Below are 20,981 nucleotides of genomic sequence, written 5' to 3'. Positions count from 1 at the left end.
CAAATATGCACACATGAGCCTTTTTTCTCCAAACGGTGCAAATGAAGTAAAATGTACAATGCATTATTTCACAATTTCAAATCATTTAACTCGAGTGGATTTTTTTTTTTTTTTGTGGGGGGTCTAAAAAAGTTTTAACAAGACTTAAATCTACTGAAATGTTGTGTATATGTCTTAAATCTTTTTTTAACAGGTCTTAATTTTTCTTTGTTCATCTAAAGCTAACAAATCTGGCCATCAACACCTATACAATCACCAACAATCCCAATCTCAATTAAACTTAACTTTTTTTTTTAAATAGCATTTAATTAATTTCCATACAGTAACATTTGCTTAAAAGTTCTCCATTTATTTGCTGTTCAGAATACTGATCTGACCTATTTTTTTATTATTAAACTATTATTATAATTGTAAACTAAAGTAATTGACAGCTATTTATTTATATATAGTTTTGTTCTATTTTTGGTAAGGGTTATAACATTTGTGAATTGTTGTATTTGAAAAATTAAAAAAAAAAAATATTTTTAGTTAATTATTTTTAATCATTTTTGATAGGGCTAGTGAAAAAGGTTTCCTACTGAGTTATAAAACAAACCTTAGCATTTAGCTCTGTACAAGTCTAAAATTTAATTCATAATAGTACTAAAAAATGTCTTTAAGTATTAAATTTAACTTAAACCTTTTAATTTAAATTTAATTTAAATTAAACCTGCAGAAACCCTGAAACTAGATCTAGTGATGCAGTAATCCATGTTTGTTCCCTGCATTACACTGTAAGCTGCTCTGATGATGTGTACTCCTTACTTCTCTATGTCTCTTTTTGGAGGCTGTTGCTGTCTTGCATTGAGGCAGTCTTCATGACTATAATGAAATGTGCCGTGTTTTCCACCAAGGAAACCTGGAGTGCTGAAATACAATTGGGTAAACTGCAGGTTCCACAGACCAAAACAAATACATACATTTCAAAACGGAACGCACATTATCAAAGGAGAAAAACCATCATTGTTTTTCAGATAAACAAATATGTTTGCTTAGCATTAAATATCTGCAAACCTATTGTGGTACTTTTATGCGTGAGTAGAGTCAAAATCTTGCATACAGCATCTTTAAGATTGTTTTTTTTTATTCCCTGCACTCATTCTGTCCACTTCATGATTTATATTGTTGTTTGTGTCTTTCTATTTGTCTTTCTGTGGTTTCTCTCCTTCCTTGAATTGTCTCTGCTCACTTTTAGTCACATGATCTCCTAATCTGTGTGACAGGTAGTCATGTGACATTTCCTCCATGTTCTCTTGTGTCCTTCAGTGTCTGGTAAGGTTGACTCTGATCACCCAAAAGCAGATCTTCGCCTCCGATTCTAAGGTTTACAAATCTTTGCATTTTGAATGTGCACGGAAAAAAATAACTCTCCCCCTGGTCCCCTGCAGCCCTACTCAGACACTTTCTGTAACCAAAACGTACAGATACTTCTTTATTCCACACCCTTTGAATAAACACACTCTGTTTGCCTCCATAACCTCTAACTCTCTTCTCTCTTTCTGCCTTTATATCTGTGTAATGAAGGTCTGACAGAAGCCCCATGTTTCTCATAACACTATGTTTGGCTTGAGCATGTTCCAATGCAACTTCTCATTTACATTTATGCTCATTAACGCAAAGCAAAAAATTACTGCAAGCCACAGGAGCCGATGATACGATTTGTTTGGTGCTGGCCAAATGGTGTGGCGAGCACAGGGACTGATGGAATGCCAGCTAAGAGGCATTGAGTGAGCAATGGCAAAATCCCCAGAGTGCTTTGTTAATGGCTCTGTGTGATGACCACACCCTTCCCTCTAACATTTTAACTATTAAATCTTTAATGTAGCACTGTCACTTCAGGCAATAGGTTTATTTCAATATGCTATATAACATTTTAGTGTACGTTTGCCCAAAAATGAATTTTCAGTCATCAGTTATTTACCCTCATGTTATTCAAAACCCATATTTCATCTTCTAGATACAAATTAATCTAATATTTGAAAAGCATAAGGAATTTCATTCCTCCATTTAAAGGCCCATTCTAGCAAAATGCATCAAGTTCATAATTACATTGTAAATGCAATCAATGTTATTCATTTGAGTCTGAGGAGACATGATTGCTTATGTTATGAACTGAATAAATTTGCTCGCATGTAAATATTGATTAATTTTTGTGTGTTATATTTGATGTGCTCTATTATTGTGCATTAATCAGTGTTTATAATGCAAATAAAACCTTAAATTAAATCGGAAATGAAAAGATAATGGTTTTGGATTTACATACGGATGAGTAAATGAATTTTCAATTTTGGGAAAAACATCCCTTTTATTTAACTACATAACTGCAATTAAATTAAAACATTGACTTTGCATTCACCATTGCCATTTGGTCGATTTTCAGACAGAAGCTTATGAAGCTAGATATGATTGCCTAAGGCGACAGTGCTCTTTGTTCAGTCTTCCCTGTCAGGATTCACGGTTAAAATGATCTCTCCTGTATCTATTTTCCTCCTCCACCTCTCTGTTGTCATCTACTTGTCTATGCAGGCTCTGGCTAGCATGAGTCTAAACACACAGCCTATTCTGAACCTGGAGAAGTTTCAGGATGGACAGGAGTTGTCTTTATTGCCCCCCGGTCGTGACAAAGCTTCCCCGTCCTCCACTGAGTTCAACCCACTCATCTACGGCAATGATGTGGACTCAGTTGATGTTGCCACAAGGTATGAAGTATTGTATGTCCAGCCTGACTGGCCAGTAGAGCAGCTCTGTTTAATAATGTGTAGAGTGTATCACACGCAAAAAAAAGTATGATTATTTTCTAGATGAGGAAAGGACAGAAGTCATAGCATAATTTAAAGCCTTTCATATTTGTATTTTTGAACAATCAGTAAATCTGATTTACTAACTGTGCATACACACATCTGCTACTGTGAATTAAGCAGACTTTTTTTATGGAATATCCTCCTTCCGTACTGTGTAAACATGAATAATCCACTGATTATCAGTCAATGGGACCCATTGTTTTCGCTAGTGGTGCAGAAAGAACAAAATGTAAACCATTAAAAAAAAGTTTGTTCCGCTCTTTAAGAACATTATAATAATGTTATTATTATGATCTCGCCGTAAGGGTGGCAATGGTGAGGTTCTTCAACTCTCCAAACGTGCTGCAAGGGTTCCAGATGCACACACGCACTCTCCGTCTCTTCCCTCGTCCTGTGGTGGCCTTTCAGTCCACATCTTTCCTGGCTTCTAGGCCACGACGAAATGGATTCACAGAAAAGCTCTCCCACACTCAGGCAGTGGAGTACTATGGAGAATGGGCTCTCAACCCCACCAACCTGGCTTTCCAAAGGATTCATAACAGTAAGAGACATAAATTTGTTTCATCCGTTCATCTTTAATACCCCTTTTCTGTGAACCCCTTTCATGTTTGACTGTCACAGTTCTCCCCCTAGTGGCAGTTTCAATGATTTTTCATGTTTTGTTTCCTAATAAACCAATAATAAGAGCATTTTTATTTATTTATTAAGGAGTAAATGAATAATAGTTTTAAAACACCCTTCTGAAGCTGAACTGAAATCTGTATGCAGAATTTGATATCTGCACCCAGCCCCTTCTTTAGTTTGACCATTGTACTGGCAGATTCGCACTTGTCTGGATATACAGTTTCAATCTATGGACTGTCCATTATGTACTTCCCATTTTGTGTGTAGCCAGTAATGACACTGTGTGTGTTTTTCAGATGTGTATGACCCCTCTCTAATAGGCGATAAGCCTAAGTGGTATGCCCACCAGTTACAGCCAGTATTCTACCGCGTGTATGATGGAAACTCTCATTTAGCGGAGGCCTTGAGTGGACCCCTGCAGGATGAGACCAATGATTCAGACCCAACAGACGACAGGTTGAAAACACTACTTGCAGTGCTCACTAACATGCATAGACATTCACAGAGAGTCATGTAAACGCTATTGATTATTTTATTTACAAAACAAATCAAAAGCTTATAGACCGTTTTGACAAATTGTTTTTACTTTTACTCAACATTAATGTATTTAAAATGATCAAAAATGAAAATTAAGACATTGTAGTGTTACAGATATGCTTTCGGTTTCAAATAAATTCTTTTTGAAATATATGGACAATTAAAACATTATATTTGTACTTTATTTTTGATCAAATAAACTGCCTTTAATAAAATAAGAGACTTCCTTTACAAACCATTGTAAGATAGTATATAATGTACATGCATTTTTCTGTTTAAACCCATTCAATTTGATTTATTGTTTTACATTTTTATTTCAGTGGCAGCGACAGTGAAGCATATGATGACTCCAGCTCCTCCTACTCATCTCTTGGAGACTTTGTGAATGAGATGATCAAAGGGGACATACAGGGAGACACACCAAGTTAGCATCTCCAGTTTTCATCTCTCATTATTCCTTCGATTGGAGAGTTTAAGCATAATAATACTTTTGTTCCTTTCTTTAGATGTTGATCCCCTGACCCATGCTGCACTGGGAGATGCAGATGAGGTTGAGATCCATGACTTTCACGAGTATAAGGGGGACAGCGGTGAACCAGAGCCAGAAGGCCCCACAGAAGCGGCGGACAGTCAGCCCTTGCGGTCCAGCTCTAGCACCACAGCCAGTTCCAGCCCCAGTACAGTCATACAGGGAGTCAACCATGTCAGTGCTAAAACTAAATGTGTTGTCTGAATATAGTGCAAGGCCAATGTTTTTGTTGCCTGAAGTATGTGTTGTTGTCTTTTTTATTCAAACAGGAGCAGAAGGAACCTGTTGAGGTGGAGCCCATAGCAAATGTGACTTTCCCAAGCTCTGCTCCAGTATTGGGTCCTCCTCCTTTTACAAGACCCACCCCTGATCCAACCCTTGTTGACCCTGCCAATAAGAAGCGAGAATATGACAACCCCTATTTTGAGCCCCAGTACGGTTTCCCTACAGAGGAAGATGCTGAGACTGATGAGCAGGAGGAGAGTTACACACCACGATTTAACCAGAATCTCAATGGCAATAAGTATGTACTCAGTCATTAACTGGAGGTCGTTCAACATAAATCTCAGCTGCACATACCAGCACTCAACGTCCTCTCAAAAATTGTGTGTGTGTGTGTGTGTGTGTGTGTGTGATTAGGCCTTCTCGTCCACTGAGACCCAGCAGCCTGAAGCTTCCGGGTGAATCTGACGGAGAGGGAGACTCCAGAAATAGCTCTCCTAACTCAACCATCTCCAACAATAGCAGTGATGGCTTTGGGGGACTCATGTCCTTTGCCAGTGAGTGGCCAGTTTAACATAACCTCTAAATATTCTTTAGTAGCTTATGCTCACATTACGAAATTGGATGTAAAAATACTAAAAACAGCATAAATGATTTTTTAAGAGGATAAAATAAGGACTGAAAATGTAGTCACAATTAATTTGTTCTAAACCAATTTTATTTTTTTTCCTCTTAAACACAAAAAAGATTGAATAATGTGTGTAACTGGCTATTGGCTTTGAAAGTTTTTTTTTTCCTACTATAGAAGTCAGTAGTTTATAGTTACCAATTTCATTCGAAATAGCTTCTCTTCAGATCAAAAGTAAAAAAGAGATTCAGGTTCAGATTTGCAGCCACTTTACATTTTAAAAATTTTATAATCAATAAAGTATGACCTGTTTTAGTTATATGAGCTGTTTAATATACAAGTCAGTTTTTTTAGTCGATTAAATGTAATTCAAGTTCAAAAGACTCATAAGTTTAATTTAATTCAAATGTAAAAAATAACTGGTTGCCTTAAATTTTAAAGTGTAGGATAAGTAAACTGAGAGTGAATTTTTATTTTTCTGTAAATAAACACTTTAATAATAATTATGAAAAATAAAAGAAAAATACTTGGAGGTTTTCAAAAGTGATACAGATAAGTTACAAAAAATTATTTTGCATTCTGTAATGGTTGTTTTTTGTACACTTTATTCATTAAATAACCCTGAAAAAAGTATCCAACCAAAAATGGTGTTGTTGGTTTTTAGCTTGTTTGCTGCACAACATGTCACATGGCAGTTTTTGAGACTTCTTTTTTGTTATTTGTCAGATCAATGACAATGAGGCAGCTTCCCCAATTCTAAATCATCTCAGATGGTTAGATTGCTGGTGTGGTTGGTGTGGAGGGTTATATTGGGTGTGATTTTTCAGATAATGACGCATGTCACTCTGTCTATATTCATCATAAAAATATATTAAAATATAAATAAAATATATTTCATCAAAAATTCCTGAACATTATTTGGTGTGCATAAGTTTTTGTCTTCACTATATATTAATATTTAACTTATAATGCTGAAATGTTTGGTAGAACGGTTTGATTTACAATCCAGTTTCTTTGTCCCTTTCCAATGTTAGTTCACTGTAAGTACACTAATTAATACAAAAATAAGTGCGACCAGATGTTTTCAGATGTGCATCATTGACTGCTGAAGGTTTGGACATAAAACCTTATTAGTATTGAGACTGAAATGTTTGGTATTTTGTGTCTATCACACAAAATGTATTCTCCCTTTTCTTGTTTACAGGTAACTTGTATAAAAACCATGGCACCAGTTTCAGTCTGTCCAGCCTGGCTCTGCCTAATAAAGCGAGAGAGAAGAACACGCCGTTCCCCAGCCTCAAAGGTACACGCATTCCCTTGGACCTCATCCCATGTGACCTCCTGCTCTTCCACTCATCTGACCGTCCTGTCTCATTCCTCCAGTCTAGTCCAGTTATCTTCTCTTATTCTTCTCTTTTTTCCCTCCAAACCCCTTAATCTGTCCTTTCCCTGTCTATACTATGGCATTGTAGCTAATGCTTTAAACTGTCCTATTAGACTCAACTTGTACTAAGGTAATTTAAGGCACGGATTAGCAGATGCCAAAATAAAAGTAGACCAGAATGAATTGATGTAAATAGATTTCTTTAAGAAAGACGTTTAAAAAATGGAAACCATTAGATTTAGGAAGACATTTTCACTTTAGTTGACTGTTTATCTTTTTCTTTTTTCACTTTTTGTCCTCTTTTTCCATTATAATTTGTGTTATGTATTTTGTTTGAAGAATATTTTAATTTTGATTTAGCAGAGGACACAGATCAAGGTTTGTGGGAATGTTGCCTGAATTTCTTTGTCCCAACCCACATGTCTTATCCAGTGTTGCTGCCCTGAAAGTGACAAGTGTCATGCCTCTCTTTTCCACTATGAAGATGCTGATTTAGTGGAAAATGGTTGCATCGACAAAATTTTCTAAAATATCAGGGTTTTTTTTTTGTAAATTTTTTAACATCTGAGACTTGCTGCAACTTGTATTCTAAAGCAATATGTTTAACGTAAAGCAAATAAAATGTCTTGAAAGTAAGATTTATGTCAGTATTTTTAAAAAAGAAACTAATTTCCATAATAAATGCAGTAATAAAAGTGTTTAAAGTAAATCCCGCTATAATTTCTGTTAGTTTTATAATTTCTTCTTTTAAGTATTTGTTATAGAGTGACAGGAAGACATCGTTGTTTATAATGCTGGTAAACATAATTTTTAAGGCTTCAAGTAGCCTATTTAGCATTAAATCTGAATGATATTGTGACCAGTCTGACCTATCTGCATTTTTTCCTCACTCAACAATGCAGTTTTTATGCAGCGTGATTTATAGCTTATTTTCCATAACAAAACCGAAGTCACTTTCTGAGCTAGCAACCCATGGTTCTTATTAGTGCCGTTGTTGTCATTGTTGACCTTTATTTTCTGTTTGTTTATGATTTTGTATGATGTTTGTAATGCTCAGACGATGCTGATGACAGTCCTGAAAGTCCTGGTATGTTTCTTATCTGTAGCCTGCCCTAATAATAAAACAGATTGCTGTTTATAGAAATGTAGACCCTTTGAGAGAATGAGAAACTCCTCTCACCCCTTTTCTCACTCTAAACCTGACTGACAGACTTGCTCTGGTTCCCAACTCCTGTCCTGGACACTTGTTTTTAAACCCCGGTATCTGAACTGGTAATGTGCTGTTTCGGGGTTGGAAAATAACAACTTGTGCGGGGCAGCAGTTTGGAAACTCTATGATAGAGGATATATCTGTGCTCACATATATCCGCTATGCCTATCCTTATCCTACTTACCTATTCTTTGATTGTTAGTAATGGACAAAACAATAATGAAATAATAGTCATTGTAATGATTGCATTCTGATGCTGATGATACACAGGGCAATTTTTTGGGCAATGTTGCAGGGCAATTCAGCAGAGCGATGTTGCTTGACTATGTTTTCATTAAGAATGGGCAACAATATTGTATTCGTAACACATTGCCCTGATTAGATTGCCTGCGTCTCACCTGGTTGCCCATTCCTGGCATGATTTCCCAGCAGCATTGCTCAAAAAGTTGCCGTGTGTCATCAGCATGAATCATTCTATACAGAAAGGACATTTCTGCAGGCATGAAATAATCTAATATTTGACTGCTCTTTGTGTCGTGTGCGGCGTGTTTTTGAAGTGATCTATCTTTCATTTGTGTGTCATCTCAACCGGAGACAGAATTGAGGTCTGTTCCGTTTCAATTTCACCCCAACTCCCCGGGTGAATTGAAGATAACAAAAGCAGACTGCAAAAGAGAGGAGTCGCACAGAACATTTCAAGCTCTGATCAGCTTCAGAACTGAAATGTAGTTCCCTGTTAACTTGGACCTGTTTCAATAATGGAGACTTTGAAGTCTGTGGTGATTGTGGTGTAGGTGTTTTAAAAGAAATCGATAAAATGTCAAGGATTGCAGTGTAGTTCAGGCAGACGAATATCATGCAGGTTTAAGCAGAGCAGGAGAGGTGGTGCTTTTTTAGAACTGGGAACAGGAGAAAACCAATACAGCACTGCAGGACACAAAAGCACTCTGCATTCCTGCTAACATGTTGTCTGGTATTGATTTTTGTTTCTTTGAATGTTTAGTGAGCAAAACAGAGTAACATTAAAGGACCATTTCAAGTGTCTATTCAGTAGACAATCCCTCTAGCACTTTTACCCTGTCAGATTCAACAAGGTGCTGTTGGCCTTTTTACTTCTTACTTAAATAAATATCTATTTGATGTAATGCTTTTAAAGTGTGCCCTATTTGATCCTTTTTTGTACTATAGTGTTGTAAAAAAATAAATAAGGAAAGAGCACAGTGTCAAAATACACAGGCAATATTGACACAATTTATACTTTTCAGTTACATGAGTCACCTGTGTTGGAGACCTGAGGGGTAAAACGCTAGGTTGTAATTTCAGCTTATACTGCGATCGTAGAAATGCAGCACACACCAGTCAGATTTTCTACTAATTTCAGCTTCGGATATTTGGATCATGTCACCTAAACAGCACCCCGCTGTATTTCAGTAATTAAAAACAGCCTCTAGTGCCAGAGCTCCTGTTTGGAGATGTTTACATCAGTCTGGTGGAGTATTAAACTTTAACTGCACTTAACTGCAAATCAGAATAGAAAAGTTAAACGCGTATAAATGTAGACTGTAGTTATTTTAGCTCAAGATGGGTCAATAATGCTGCCATTTGGCACAAATATAAAATTTCAGTCCTTTTAACTTTTCTTTCTCTCTAGTAATTCTGTAGATTTGGGCTGTGCGATTTGGGGGAAAAAACATCTAATAGAGATATTTTTTTGACAGATAATGCGATTTATATTTGATTTGAAATTAAGTTTTGTAGTCAAGCCTCAGCTCAATTATCTGTATCGTAGCTTCTTACTGCTAAAATGCAGTGAGTTCTAGTTAAAAAAGGAACTGAAAAGATATTAACTTAAACATTTATTCAAATTTATTTTTTAAATAATCAGAAATGAAACGCTCAATTTAATCTAGAGCAAACAGTAAACAAATAAAATGACCTTACCTTTTTATAAACTAGTTGAAATCAAATTAGGGAGAAAGTGTAGCTTATTATACAAACAAAAAAAATAATTATAAAAATACAGAACACTCAAACTAACTTGGCTGAAACAACTCTGTTGTACTTTACTTTTAAATTGTACTTTACTGTTGCTTGCCATACTAGATTGAGTATCACTGGCAATACTCTTAGTTAACTATTTAGCAAGACACTCTTAATATGGTTGTTGTATTTCCTCGTGCTGTTGCAATAATTCTATGACAGGTCTTACTAACCACCTGTTTTTGTTCAGTGTCTGTGACTTTGAAAAAAAATTTTTTTCATATTACTGCTGTCATGTTTTTTTTTGACATTATTTCATCTATTTAAAGTTTGTTTGTTTTTTGTTTTATTGTGGGTGTTTCGCATAGTTTGCTTGCTCAATTCTGATTGGGCAGAACAAAAGTGAGCTCACTCTATTGGCTAGAAAGACTTTCACACACATATGGCAGACAAGCATTTGTTCTGGGCAGGGGAAATGAAATAATACATATTTCATATCGCTGCCTCTTGCAATTAGCTAATCACAATGTTTCAAATCGCGATTGTGATTCTATTTCAGTTAATCGCACAGCCCTACTGTAGATGCTTGTATCCTGGTTGGTCTGTATATCTTATTGCACAACAACTATCCGGTATTTTGAAAAAATATATATAAATAAATAAATAACCACCATTAGTCCCCTCAATGGTATGATGTCACAAAAGCTATGTATAATGTGTTATAATTTCTGACAATGTTTCTATGATATTTTTTTGTGAATTTTTTTAAACACACCTCAGAAAAGTAAGAAAATTGCTACACTGAGTGTAATTTAATGTTAAGTCCTAATCAAACGAAATGAGCAATAGCAGCAAAGTCATATCTTTGCAATAAAACATAAATCTGAATGTGAAGGTCAATAAAAAAGCAGTGAGTTAGTGGGTTGTGTTTATAGTTGGATTAGAATTTAAGATGTGACCGTAGTATTTAATGGCGATTATCTTTTATAATATTACTGTTCCCTGTTTGACCTCTTTTTATGAATAGAGTTTTGTAGAACTGCTTCAATCTTTAACTATTAACATGTAATCATTCTTAATCAAGACTTCCCAGACTATTGTGTCCAGATTTAGTGGTCTGGAATTCTCAACAAAAGAAAAATCCCTTCTATTTTCTTGACTTTCTCTTTTTCCCTCTACTTCGCTCTGTCATATCCCATGCTCTCTGCTGGTTTCTCTGTATATGTACATGTGTCCGGTGCTTGTGGTTGTGGGTTGATGTTTGGACTGGTTCTGTCTGGGCCGGTGTTGTTCTCTGTCCCCTCTTTGACCCCCTGCACTAATTCTGGCTTCTGTGTCCAGTATTTGGGCTAAATTCTCTAATGGAGATTGTAACAGAGATCGGCCCGGGGAGCGGAGAAGGTGGGTTCAGCCCTTTGCTGCGTGAGCTGCATGCTTCTCCAAAGCCAGTCAGCTACATCTCCCAGCATCCCCGATCCATCGTTGCTTCCTCATTCTTTACCGTGTGTCTGATGTCAGTCACTGTCATCATAACCGTTTCACTCTTTTGTTCACATACGTCATGTCTTCTGTTATGGGCTGGGCCTGTAATGTAAGGAATAGGACTTCTGGTATGTTGTATTAGGAGGTTTTGCTGGGTAGAAAGAAATAATGTTTGTGATGCTTGAAGGATGTGTGTATGCATTGTTTATGAGACCAGGCAGGGAAGGAAAAGCCATAAATTATTCAAAGTTTCTACTAATGTTATTTACAGTATGATGCATCTCATGAAGTCGGTTGACAGAATGTCTAGAATGTGCTGATCTGTAATATGGACAAAAATAAGTACTTAGAGCCTATTTGAAATCTAACTGAAATTTAATGTGCTGATTGAATGTGCTCATAAAGTTATTGTTATTGAAAAATAAATGAATGAACGCCCGAATGAATCACCATGGTGACCTGATTAACCCATCTGATTTTATTTTTAGGATACACTTTAGTTTGGGGTCAGTCAAATTTTGGAAGGCACTTTTTTGTATATATATCTTTTGTAATTTAATCTTAAGGGAAAAAAAAGCAGATTTTTATGTCTTTAGTGTCACATGATCCTTCAAAAATCATTCTAATGTATTAAATTAGTACTTAGGAAGCACCTATTATAAAATTCAAACTGTAAAAAAAAGAAAAAACTAAGTAATAACTCAAGTTTTGATAAGTGCAGGTAAAACAAAATTTTGGAAAATACACAGCAGTAGTTTTACAAATAATTTGTTTAAAAAAGCTTTTGTTTTGAAAGGAATTTTGTATGCTCACCAAGGCTGCATTTATTTTAAGGAGTAAATAATTTTTAAATAAATAGAATGTTCAGGGGGGGAAGGATACATTTGAAAAAAAAAAAAATTGAATGACAGTTTTGAATGTTTGCACACATGTTATATATTATACACTCACCGGCCACTTTATTAGGTACACTTACTAGTACTAGGTTGGACCCCCTTTGCTTTCAGAACTGCCTTAATCTTTCGTGGCATAGATTCAACAAGGTGCTGGAAATGTTCATCAGAGATTTTAGTTCATCTTCACATGATAGCATCATGCAGTTGCTGCAGATTTGTTGGCTGCACATCCATGATGTGAATCTCCCGTTCCACCACATCCCAAAGGCGCTCTATTGGATTGAGATCTGGAAGGCCATTTGAGTACAGTGAACTCATTGTCATGTTCAAGAAACCACACTTTATGACATAGCATGTTATGCTGTTGGAAGTGGCCATCAGAAGATGGGTATACTGTAGTAATAAAGGAATGGACATGGTCAGCAACAATACTTGGGCTGGTTGTGGTGTTGACACGATGCTCAGTTAGTACAGTACCAATGGGCCCAAAGTGTGCCAAGAAAATATCCCCCACACCATTACACCACCTTCACCAACATGAACCATTTATACAAGGCAGGATGGTTATTTGTTGTTGACGCTAAATTCTGACCGTGACATTCGAAATGTTGCAGCAAAATTCGAGACTTATCAGACCAGGCAATGTTTTTCCAATCTTCTATTGTCCAATTTTGGTGAGCCTGTGCAAATTGTAGCCTCCGTTTCCTGTTCTTAGCTGACAGGCATGGCACCCTGTGTGGTCTTCTGCTGCTGTAGCCCATCCGCCTCAAGGTTGGAGGTGTTCAGAGGTGCTCTTCTGTATACCTCAGTTGTAACGAATGGGTATTTGAGTTACTGTTGCTCAAAACAATCTGGCCATGCTCCTCTGAACTCTGGCATCAACAAGGCATTTGCGCCCACAGAACTGCCGCATCACTGTTTCATAATATGTCTTTGGCAAGTTTGTATAGACTGAGAATTATTATGACTTTTGTTTGCGACATGCAAGTACGGCTTGCACAATCTAACATTTCATAAGCCACACACGGTGAAATGTGTGTGCGAAGAGGTCCATCTGCTAATGCCATTATATGCATTTTGCACATGTTAATGTTCAGATGTTTGGACGAGCACACATGCTGAGTTTGTGTGTGCGTGTAAGTGTATGTGCTGTTGCCATACACTGCTAATTGTCTGCAGTATAATCATCTAAGCTTTTTTATTGAATTTTTTTATGTTGTGTCTTGTCATCATGCAGTCTGTTTGTCACTCACTCATTTTCTCACTCTGTTCTCTGCCTGTGTGTGTGTCAGTCATTGCTCCTGTAGCTGTTCTTTCTGCTCCAGTCCTACAGTCGCCCTCTAATTGTCAACGTTAGTGTCATTAGTAATGTAATACCCCTGATATCCTAAGGTGCAAAGGAAAAGTTGCTTGATTGTGTGTGGATCTGTTAAAAGCTACATGTGTGTGTGAGTGTTTTGCCCCTTATATTGATGCTGTACAATATAATCAAACAGACACAGTATGAAAACATCTATGCAGAGGTTTTAGGCTGCACTGTGTGTTTTAATGCTGTGGTCTTTGTGTTTCTGCTGTGGTGTTTTTGAATTTTTTTGGTGATGTGAATTCTTTAGATTTTAGGCTTGTGGAAGCTGGTTCATACATGTACAGTCTATATATCCTGAATGATAGAGGGGATGGTCTGTTGTAGGTGCCCGAGCCCCCAGAGCACTGGTAGATCAGAAATCCTCTGTTATTAAGCACAGCCCTACTGTGAAGAGAGAGTCTCCGTCTCCTCAAGGCAGAGCCAACAATACCAGGTACTGCAACTTGACATGTGCAACTCAAAGGAGCTCTATATTTAATTATATATGTAAAATTCTTTTGGTGTCAAGATACATTCTAATATTATTGGTTTGGTGCTCAGAATGGGATACATATTCCTTTTTGGGGAATTACACTTACCTAACTTTAAATAGTTCTTGACCCCAGTGAGCTATAAACATAAAAGAAGACATTTTGAGCATTACTATCGTCCATCTAGAAAGTTTCACGCTAAAACATCTGAAAAGTTATATACATTATGAAGTAATGAGAAAGAAAAATAGAAAACATGTACCTTAAAAACCAAGTGCCTCCTAAGTTTATTTTTCAAATAAATATAGGAGGGAGACATGCGATTACTGGGAGATTATCACTCGTTTGCCGGCATGCGGGAGTCTCTGTGAATTTGCAGGAGACTCCCGGAACATCCGGGAGACTTGGCATGTCTGGAATGACCTCCCACCCTACTCATAATTCTCTCTTCATATAGCTGTATGCCTATTACATATCCATAAAACTGTAATATAGCCGGGCTCGGATCGTATCGCTTTCTCACTACAATCGATCCGCTCCAGAGTTTGTTTCAATCGAGCCGAGACCACCTCATTCAAGCGATCTCGGAACGATTGTTTTGGCGCGGATCCGAGTGTAATGGCTGGATTCACATTTGCCAAATGAAACCGCGCTAACTGGGCAAACGAGAAAGGTTCCGAAACAAAAGTCTTGGTGTGAAAGCACTCTGAGACTATATAAATCTTTTCCTCAATGACCTTCCCAAACTAAAATAGTAACAGTTGCTGAATAATTTGGTCTTCATTCACAGTTAATGTATCTGTGGAAAGAAGACACTTTAGACATAACTATCCATCATTTAGATTTTTTAATGCTCAAAACGAAAAAAAGTTATAGATGTTTAAGTAATGTAAAAAAAAACAGCATGTGTTTGTAATATAGATCTTTTTATGACTTTAAAAATGTGTGAAATGAGTCAAATGAGTGTTTGATAATTTTAGTAATGCTTGCTAAATAAAACCTATATTTTTCTGCTAGAAAAAAAATGTATGTTACTTGCATCAAAGTTTTGAAGGGTTGTGTATATAAAAACAATATATATATAGCATCTTTAACAGAAATCATTTACAGATGTAAAAAAATGCTAATTTTTAGTTAAGCATAAGTACAATGTAAAACATGTATTTGCACAACTGCTACATTGTAACAAATTATTAATTTGGGTTTAAGTAAATATTAGTTAAGGCCACCAAATATAAGGTGGGACTGTATTTTTTCTGTTTCTCTATTTTTGTTCTCTAATGCATGAGAATGTATCTTATGCATCATTAAACTTGTTTATTGTGCTGTGCAGTGAGAACCAGCAGTTTCTAAAGGAGGTGGTCCAGAGCGTGCTGGAGGGGCAGGGTGTGGGCTGGCTTAACATGAAGAAGGTGCGTCGCCTGCTAGAGAATGAACAGCTCAGAGTCTTTGTGCTCAGCAAACTCAACCGTGCGGTCCAGTCAGAGGAGGACGCCCAGCAGGAAGTTATAAGAGATGTGGTGAGTTCGAAATGATAGTCAAATCAAGGGTTCATGTTGAGCTAAAGCAAACATCTTATACTTCATTTCATATACATGTTGTGTCTTACAGGAGATAAATAGAAAGGTCTACAAAGGCATGCTGGATATTTTGAAGTGCACGGTGTCCAGTTTGGAGCATTCATACACTAATGCTGGCTTAGGGGGCATGGCCAGTGTCTTCAGTCTGCTAGAGATAGCACGCACCCACTACCAAACCAAAGGTAACCTTCGTTAAAATGTCCACACCAACATGATTTCTACCTACATCCACAACAATATATTTATGTGGACCAGCACAAAGAGTTTCTGCTCTCTAGAAGATTCTTTTTCCTCCTCTTTACAGCCATGTGGAGCTGGATGTCAGTCACTCTATGATCTCTGTTCATAATCTTGGGTTTCAGCCTTTTATTTCCATACCTGATTACAGAAATCATCAGGAACCTACCTTTAAATTTAACTTCTATCTTTTTCTCTCCATGTGTCTTTGCTATTTCCTCTTCTTTCTTTTTGCCATGCTCTGTTTCCTTGGTGCCCGCGTGTGGCTCACAGATCCAGAGAAGCGGAAACGGAGCCCCACCGAAGGGCTTAGCAGTCCAGGCAGTAAGGAGAGCCCATCGGGCCGAATGGAGAGTGCCAGGGCGGCAGGGGTGCTTCTGGTACCCCGTATCCAATTGCCGCCACCCTCCTCTGGGAAATCATCACGCCAGTTTGATACCCGGAGTCTGAACGAGGAGAATTTTATTGCCTCCATTGGTGTGTAAACCACAGTCCCCATTGCATGTCCCCCCTTTTTCGCTGCTTGTTACATTCCTTGAGCTCGGGGGCCATGTGTCCCTTAGGGCTGCATCCTCTATTTCATTAACTGTCTACATCGATTTTGTGCCCAATATTAAGAATCCAGAAGGCTCAAGTGTTCCCCATTCAAAAGTGACGATTCTGGCATTGTATACTCATCCAAATTCAGTAAGACTTGAAGCAATTTAGGTTTTATTACCTGTTCCAAACTGATGACTGGGTTTTATTCTGGAGAATTAAATTTAAGGGGTCCAAAACACCCACTGACATTTAATCGTATGGACAAAAAAAACATTTAATACAAAATGTCCACTTTTGTGATTAACAGAAGAAAGAAAAGTCATACAAGCTTGGAACAACATGACAGAATTTTCATTTTTGAGTGGACAATCATTTTAAAATTTCTAATTCTTTTCAAATAGTGCTGTTCTGTTACCTGATGATGATGAACGAATTAGTGGCATTAGTTGGTGTAGACACATTACTGGAATATTGAGATGCATTTAAACCAAGTTTACGTAGACTCCTTCTGGAATGTTCAGCGTGTGTTTTCAAAATCCTGTTTGCCAGTCCTAAATCCCCTTAAATCCATTGGATGCATGTTAGTGAAAGACCTGCAGCTCTGTGTAGCCAAGAGTGAAATAGTGGGACGGTGAAGGTCTTGGACTGTGCCACTACTCTCTATAAAACGGTTCTGAGCTGTTCTTTCCCCTGTTAACAGTCCTACGATAAGCCCTAAAACTAACCACAGACAACTCGCTCCATTTGAAACGCCTCTAGTGACTTGTGGATTTACAGGTCAAGGCTTCTGATTGGCGGTCATATCTGAGTCTGTGCACAGGGGATCGTCCACCACCCCCCTTCCAAACCCCTACCCTCATGACCTTGCCTTGTCTGTCCTTCGGTAATAATGCACCCGCAATTCTACGGAATGTCTTTGAGACTGCATCCCCTGCTTTTGCAACACCTCATTTCACCCACCAGCTGTGAGGCTGATTTGTCGTCCTCATCTCACGCCTTTTGCACCTCCCAGGCCGTCCACCCTCGCCTTGGAGAGCCACTGCCCATTATGGATGATATGAATGGGGAAAGAAAACCTAGGCATGAGGCTGATTTTGTGTGAAATCCATCGTTTTGGCTCTTCAGGAACAGGGTTGCAGAGCGTAGGATGTTTTGTAATGGTTCCTCACTAGCTTTAAATGATTGGATGGTTTTACATGATGCGAGATCTTTCATTTAGCTTGAATTATGGCTGTGTGAGCATTGCAAAACATCCTTGTTTTGGAAATTGAGACTTTGCACTTGTTCGGTTTTTATCATTTGTTGTTTTATTTTAATTATTATTCTTTTTCTCTACAAACAAGCTCATCCTCCATATCTGACAATTCAACCGGCTCTCTGACTCTCTCTCTGTCTTTCTCTCCTTGCTTGCAATGCATCTTGGGTAGAATTGTGGAGCAAGCACCAGGATAACAGAAAGCAAAAAGCTTTGGAAAAAGAACAGAGTAAGATCACTTCCCTAAGCACCCAATTAGACTTTCCTTTGCAGAACTTCAAAAAGGACTCTGTCCTTCTACTTGCACTAGTCCTCTTCCCTTAAACCATATTCTATCACGGGTAGAAACTGAATCTGCCCCTAATTATACTATTTTTCAAAAAGCCCATTTAGACATGTGGCCCAAACCTTTTGTCTAGGATTTAACTTATTAAGGAGAAGCATTTATAGATGCAAAGTTTTACAACTTAAGTAAATCTTGAGGTATAAAATAAGCCCTGTACACATACAGATGTACAGTAAGTCATATTGAATTCAAACCTGTATTTGGGCCAGTATTTCTAAGTGTGCAAATCCTGATTGTGATGGCTTGAGTACTTGACAGGTATTATTTTGGGGTACTTGGGGAGACAAAAACACAATAGCTTCATCTGAGCTTCACACGTGCAATCACTTGTGAGATATGTGGAGCGCACGTTGAAAACATGTGACATGTTTTGGAACATTTCAGTTTGAAACCCATGCAAAAAAAAGGTGGGCACATGGAAATGCCTGAACACATAGGAATTGTGTGAAAATGTTACAAAACCACAAGTGTTTCAAATCCTTTTCAAAAGTGTTCTGCTTACTTTACATGTGATTTCACGTGTAGCTCACATGGTTTTTCTGTATAGGTGAGAATTTTTAAATAATTTTTTTTTTGTTCAAATCTCTTTCTTTGCTTGTTTATCACACCATAGATATTTACATTAGATGTCACCTATGCTGTTATTGTTTATTGGAAGGATTGCGTCAATAGAGCTGGCATTTTAGTACAGGATAGCGCTCCTGAGACATTGATAGATAAGTGACTGCATGGGCATTGCTGATAAAGAGAGTGTGTTTGTGTGCATGGAAATGTATTATCCTTCCTCCCTGTTAAATTTAATCTAATCCATGTCCTGAAACACACACCCTTTGTTTTCACTTACTAATTCTAACAGAGGGAGCGATTCCTTCGTGAATGAGTTTATGAATGACTCCATGTGAACCATCGATATCTCTGTGTGTCAATGTGCATATCCACATTTCTGATATATATACACCTTTATAATGTTTGTAATATTTAATAATTTAGGGTGGACAGTATGCACATTGAGGCACAGGCACTGATATGTTATCAGGCACCTTTAAATGTTACTTCAGAAACTAATTGTTACTTCACTTTGCCGACAATAATACACGGTTCTAACACAACACATCGTCTTGTTGTCATATTTCATTTACATTATTTACTTATTTTACTCAACAAAACTAGCATACGCCTTAAATTTAGTTCAAGTTGGTGCTACTTTGCCTCATGGTCATTGCAGTAAGTGATTGTATTGTCATCAATAATGTTACTTGTTTAGCACAAACTATGTTTAGTTTAGCACAATCTAAACTTGTTTAGTCCATAACATACAAACATTTACACAAAAAACAAAACAAAAAAACTAAATCTTACCTATGAAATGTTCTGCCTTTATGCTTTGTTTTCTTTGTTTGCTCATTACTAAACCTGTAAGCAGCGCAAAAGTCCAGCATCTTCAGATTGGCTTTAATCTTGACCTAGTTTTGTTTAATGACATTTGTCCTCGTAGCACTGTACAAATGTAGTACCGGTATTGACACATGCTCAGGGTCTGTGTGCGATATCTAGTGTAAATATCTATGGTATCACACTATGAGAGTTATTATAATTTTGTGAACTTTTTTTTTTTTTTACTATGTTTTTGTCTCATTTGAGGTACTGTAGCTCTTTAAAAGCAGTGCATTGCAAGACTCCTGTATTAGATTGCATACCTGTTAATACGCCATGCCATTGCTTTTGTGGACTTTTAAGTCAGGTCTTTGTATATTGATGCCTTTCAATCAAAGCAATCAGAATGCAAGTTACAACCCAATGTACTCTTGTAACCAATCACAAAATCATCATTACTTCCTAGTTCTCAGGTACTCATGCCTATCTCTACTCTTGACTGTTTTCCTCTATTTTTTTTCTTTTTTCACTTTGGGTTTGTGCATTTATTTCATTTTTCATTGCTATCAGGTGGTTTAAATAAACGGAAATCAGGTGATTATCTTTTAGTAGTTATTTTTACAGATATGTCTCAATGACTGAACACAGGCATGTGCTGTTTATTTTGGTTTACTTTATCTTTCTACGATACAAGTATGAGAAATGAGATGTAAACCATGTGTCGCTTACTTATTGTAGTCAAGTATTGAATGTTTCAAAGACCACATGTGCCTCTAAAGAAAAACAAAACTGCTGTTAAATGTTTTTTTTTGCTAATGTATTTTAGCCCAAGCTTTTTTTTTTTAAGTCATGATGCCTCATATGGTGTAATCAGTTTTGAGCAAGTTTGGTTTGCAATTGCATAATGGGTTTGAATATTGAAGAAGCAGTGAGTACGTTAGTTGCAGCTGAAGCTTCCTCCTGTCCGACTGGTTGACTGTGTTTGCCTGCATGTGTGACTGCTTCTGTCTGTGTGTCTGTGATACCTAGTGCTATTCTGTGAACTGATCTGGCCCACTGTCAGCTGATCTGCTTCTGTGAGTTTCCCCCAATTTGACCGCAAGCATTATTTGTTTCTTTCTGCCTGCCCTGCAGTCTAATGAGTGGCAGCCGGCTGAAATGGCATTATTTCACTCGCTGAGATCGATGAAGTACAAAAATGGTTTCAGCTCGCTGTTAGTCATATGACTCTCCCAGAATGCGGTTCAGACAGTTAATGGACGGAGGAGCTCATTGTGTGTTTTCTGCAGGAGCGGATGGAGTAAAACAACGTGTAGAAGGAGGAGACACTGAGGAGAAGAAATCACAGATCAGTGCAGACAGTGGCCTCAGTGTGACATCTGGCTCACAGGTACAGTAGCTGTTAACGTGATATCACATAAAAGTAATTATAATCTCTATTTCAGAACTTTATTTCCCTACTGAATGCATAGAAAACGGTT

The 20,981-nt window shown here is 37.3% G+C and overlaps 1 protein-coding gene across 50 annotated transcripts in view; it reads left to right on the top strand.

The window, feature by feature from the left end:
* Positions 1 to 20,981, top strand: part of madd (MAP-kinase activating death domain) — an 89,514-nt gene that overhangs the window by 49,099 nt on the left and 19,434 nt on the right. For 14 of the 50 annotated variants that reach the window (XM_087261438.1, XM_087261413.1, XM_087261434.1 and 11 more), the window contains exons 9-21: positions 2,566 to 2,738; positions 3,146 to 3,381; positions 3,761 to 3,920; positions 4,322 to 4,425; positions 4,508 to 4,704; positions 4,800 to 5,053; positions 5,170 to 5,309; positions 6,585 to 6,683; positions 14,023 to 14,131; positions 15,502 to 15,688; positions 15,780 to 15,930; positions 16,259 to 16,462; positions 20,790 to 20,890. In XM_087261438.1, coding sequence (XP_087117564.1) covers positions 2,566 to 2,738; positions 3,146 to 3,381; positions 3,761 to 3,920; positions 4,322 to 4,425; positions 4,508 to 4,704; positions 4,800 to 5,053; positions 5,170 to 5,309; positions 6,585 to 6,683; positions 14,023 to 14,131; positions 15,502 to 15,688; positions 15,780 to 15,930; positions 16,259 to 16,462; positions 20,790 to 20,890 — 2,115 coding nt within the window. Of the gene's footprint in view, positions 1 to 2,565; positions 2,739 to 3,145; positions 3,382 to 3,760; positions 3,921 to 4,321; positions 4,426 to 4,507; positions 4,705 to 4,799; positions 5,054 to 5,169; positions 5,310 to 6,584; positions 6,684 to 7,821; positions 7,852 to 14,022; positions 14,132 to 15,501; positions 15,689 to 15,779; positions 15,931 to 16,258; positions 16,463 to 17,952; positions 18,010 to 20,789; positions 20,891 to 20,981 lie in introns of all 50 variants that reach the window. The other 36 variants (XM_087261443.1, XM_087261437.1, XM_087261433.1 and 33 more) reach the window with 4 other exon arrangements.

The sequence above is a fragment of the Danio rerio genome, chromosome 7 (genome assembly GCF_052040795.2).
Source record: "Danio rerio strain M-AB ecotype USA chromosome 7, GRCz13ab, whole genome shotgun sequence".
Taxonomy (NCBI): domain Eukaryota; kingdom Metazoa; phylum Chordata; class Actinopteri; order Cypriniformes; family Danionidae; genus Danio; species Danio rerio.
This window is presented reverse-complemented; position numbering and strand designations above follow the sequence as displayed.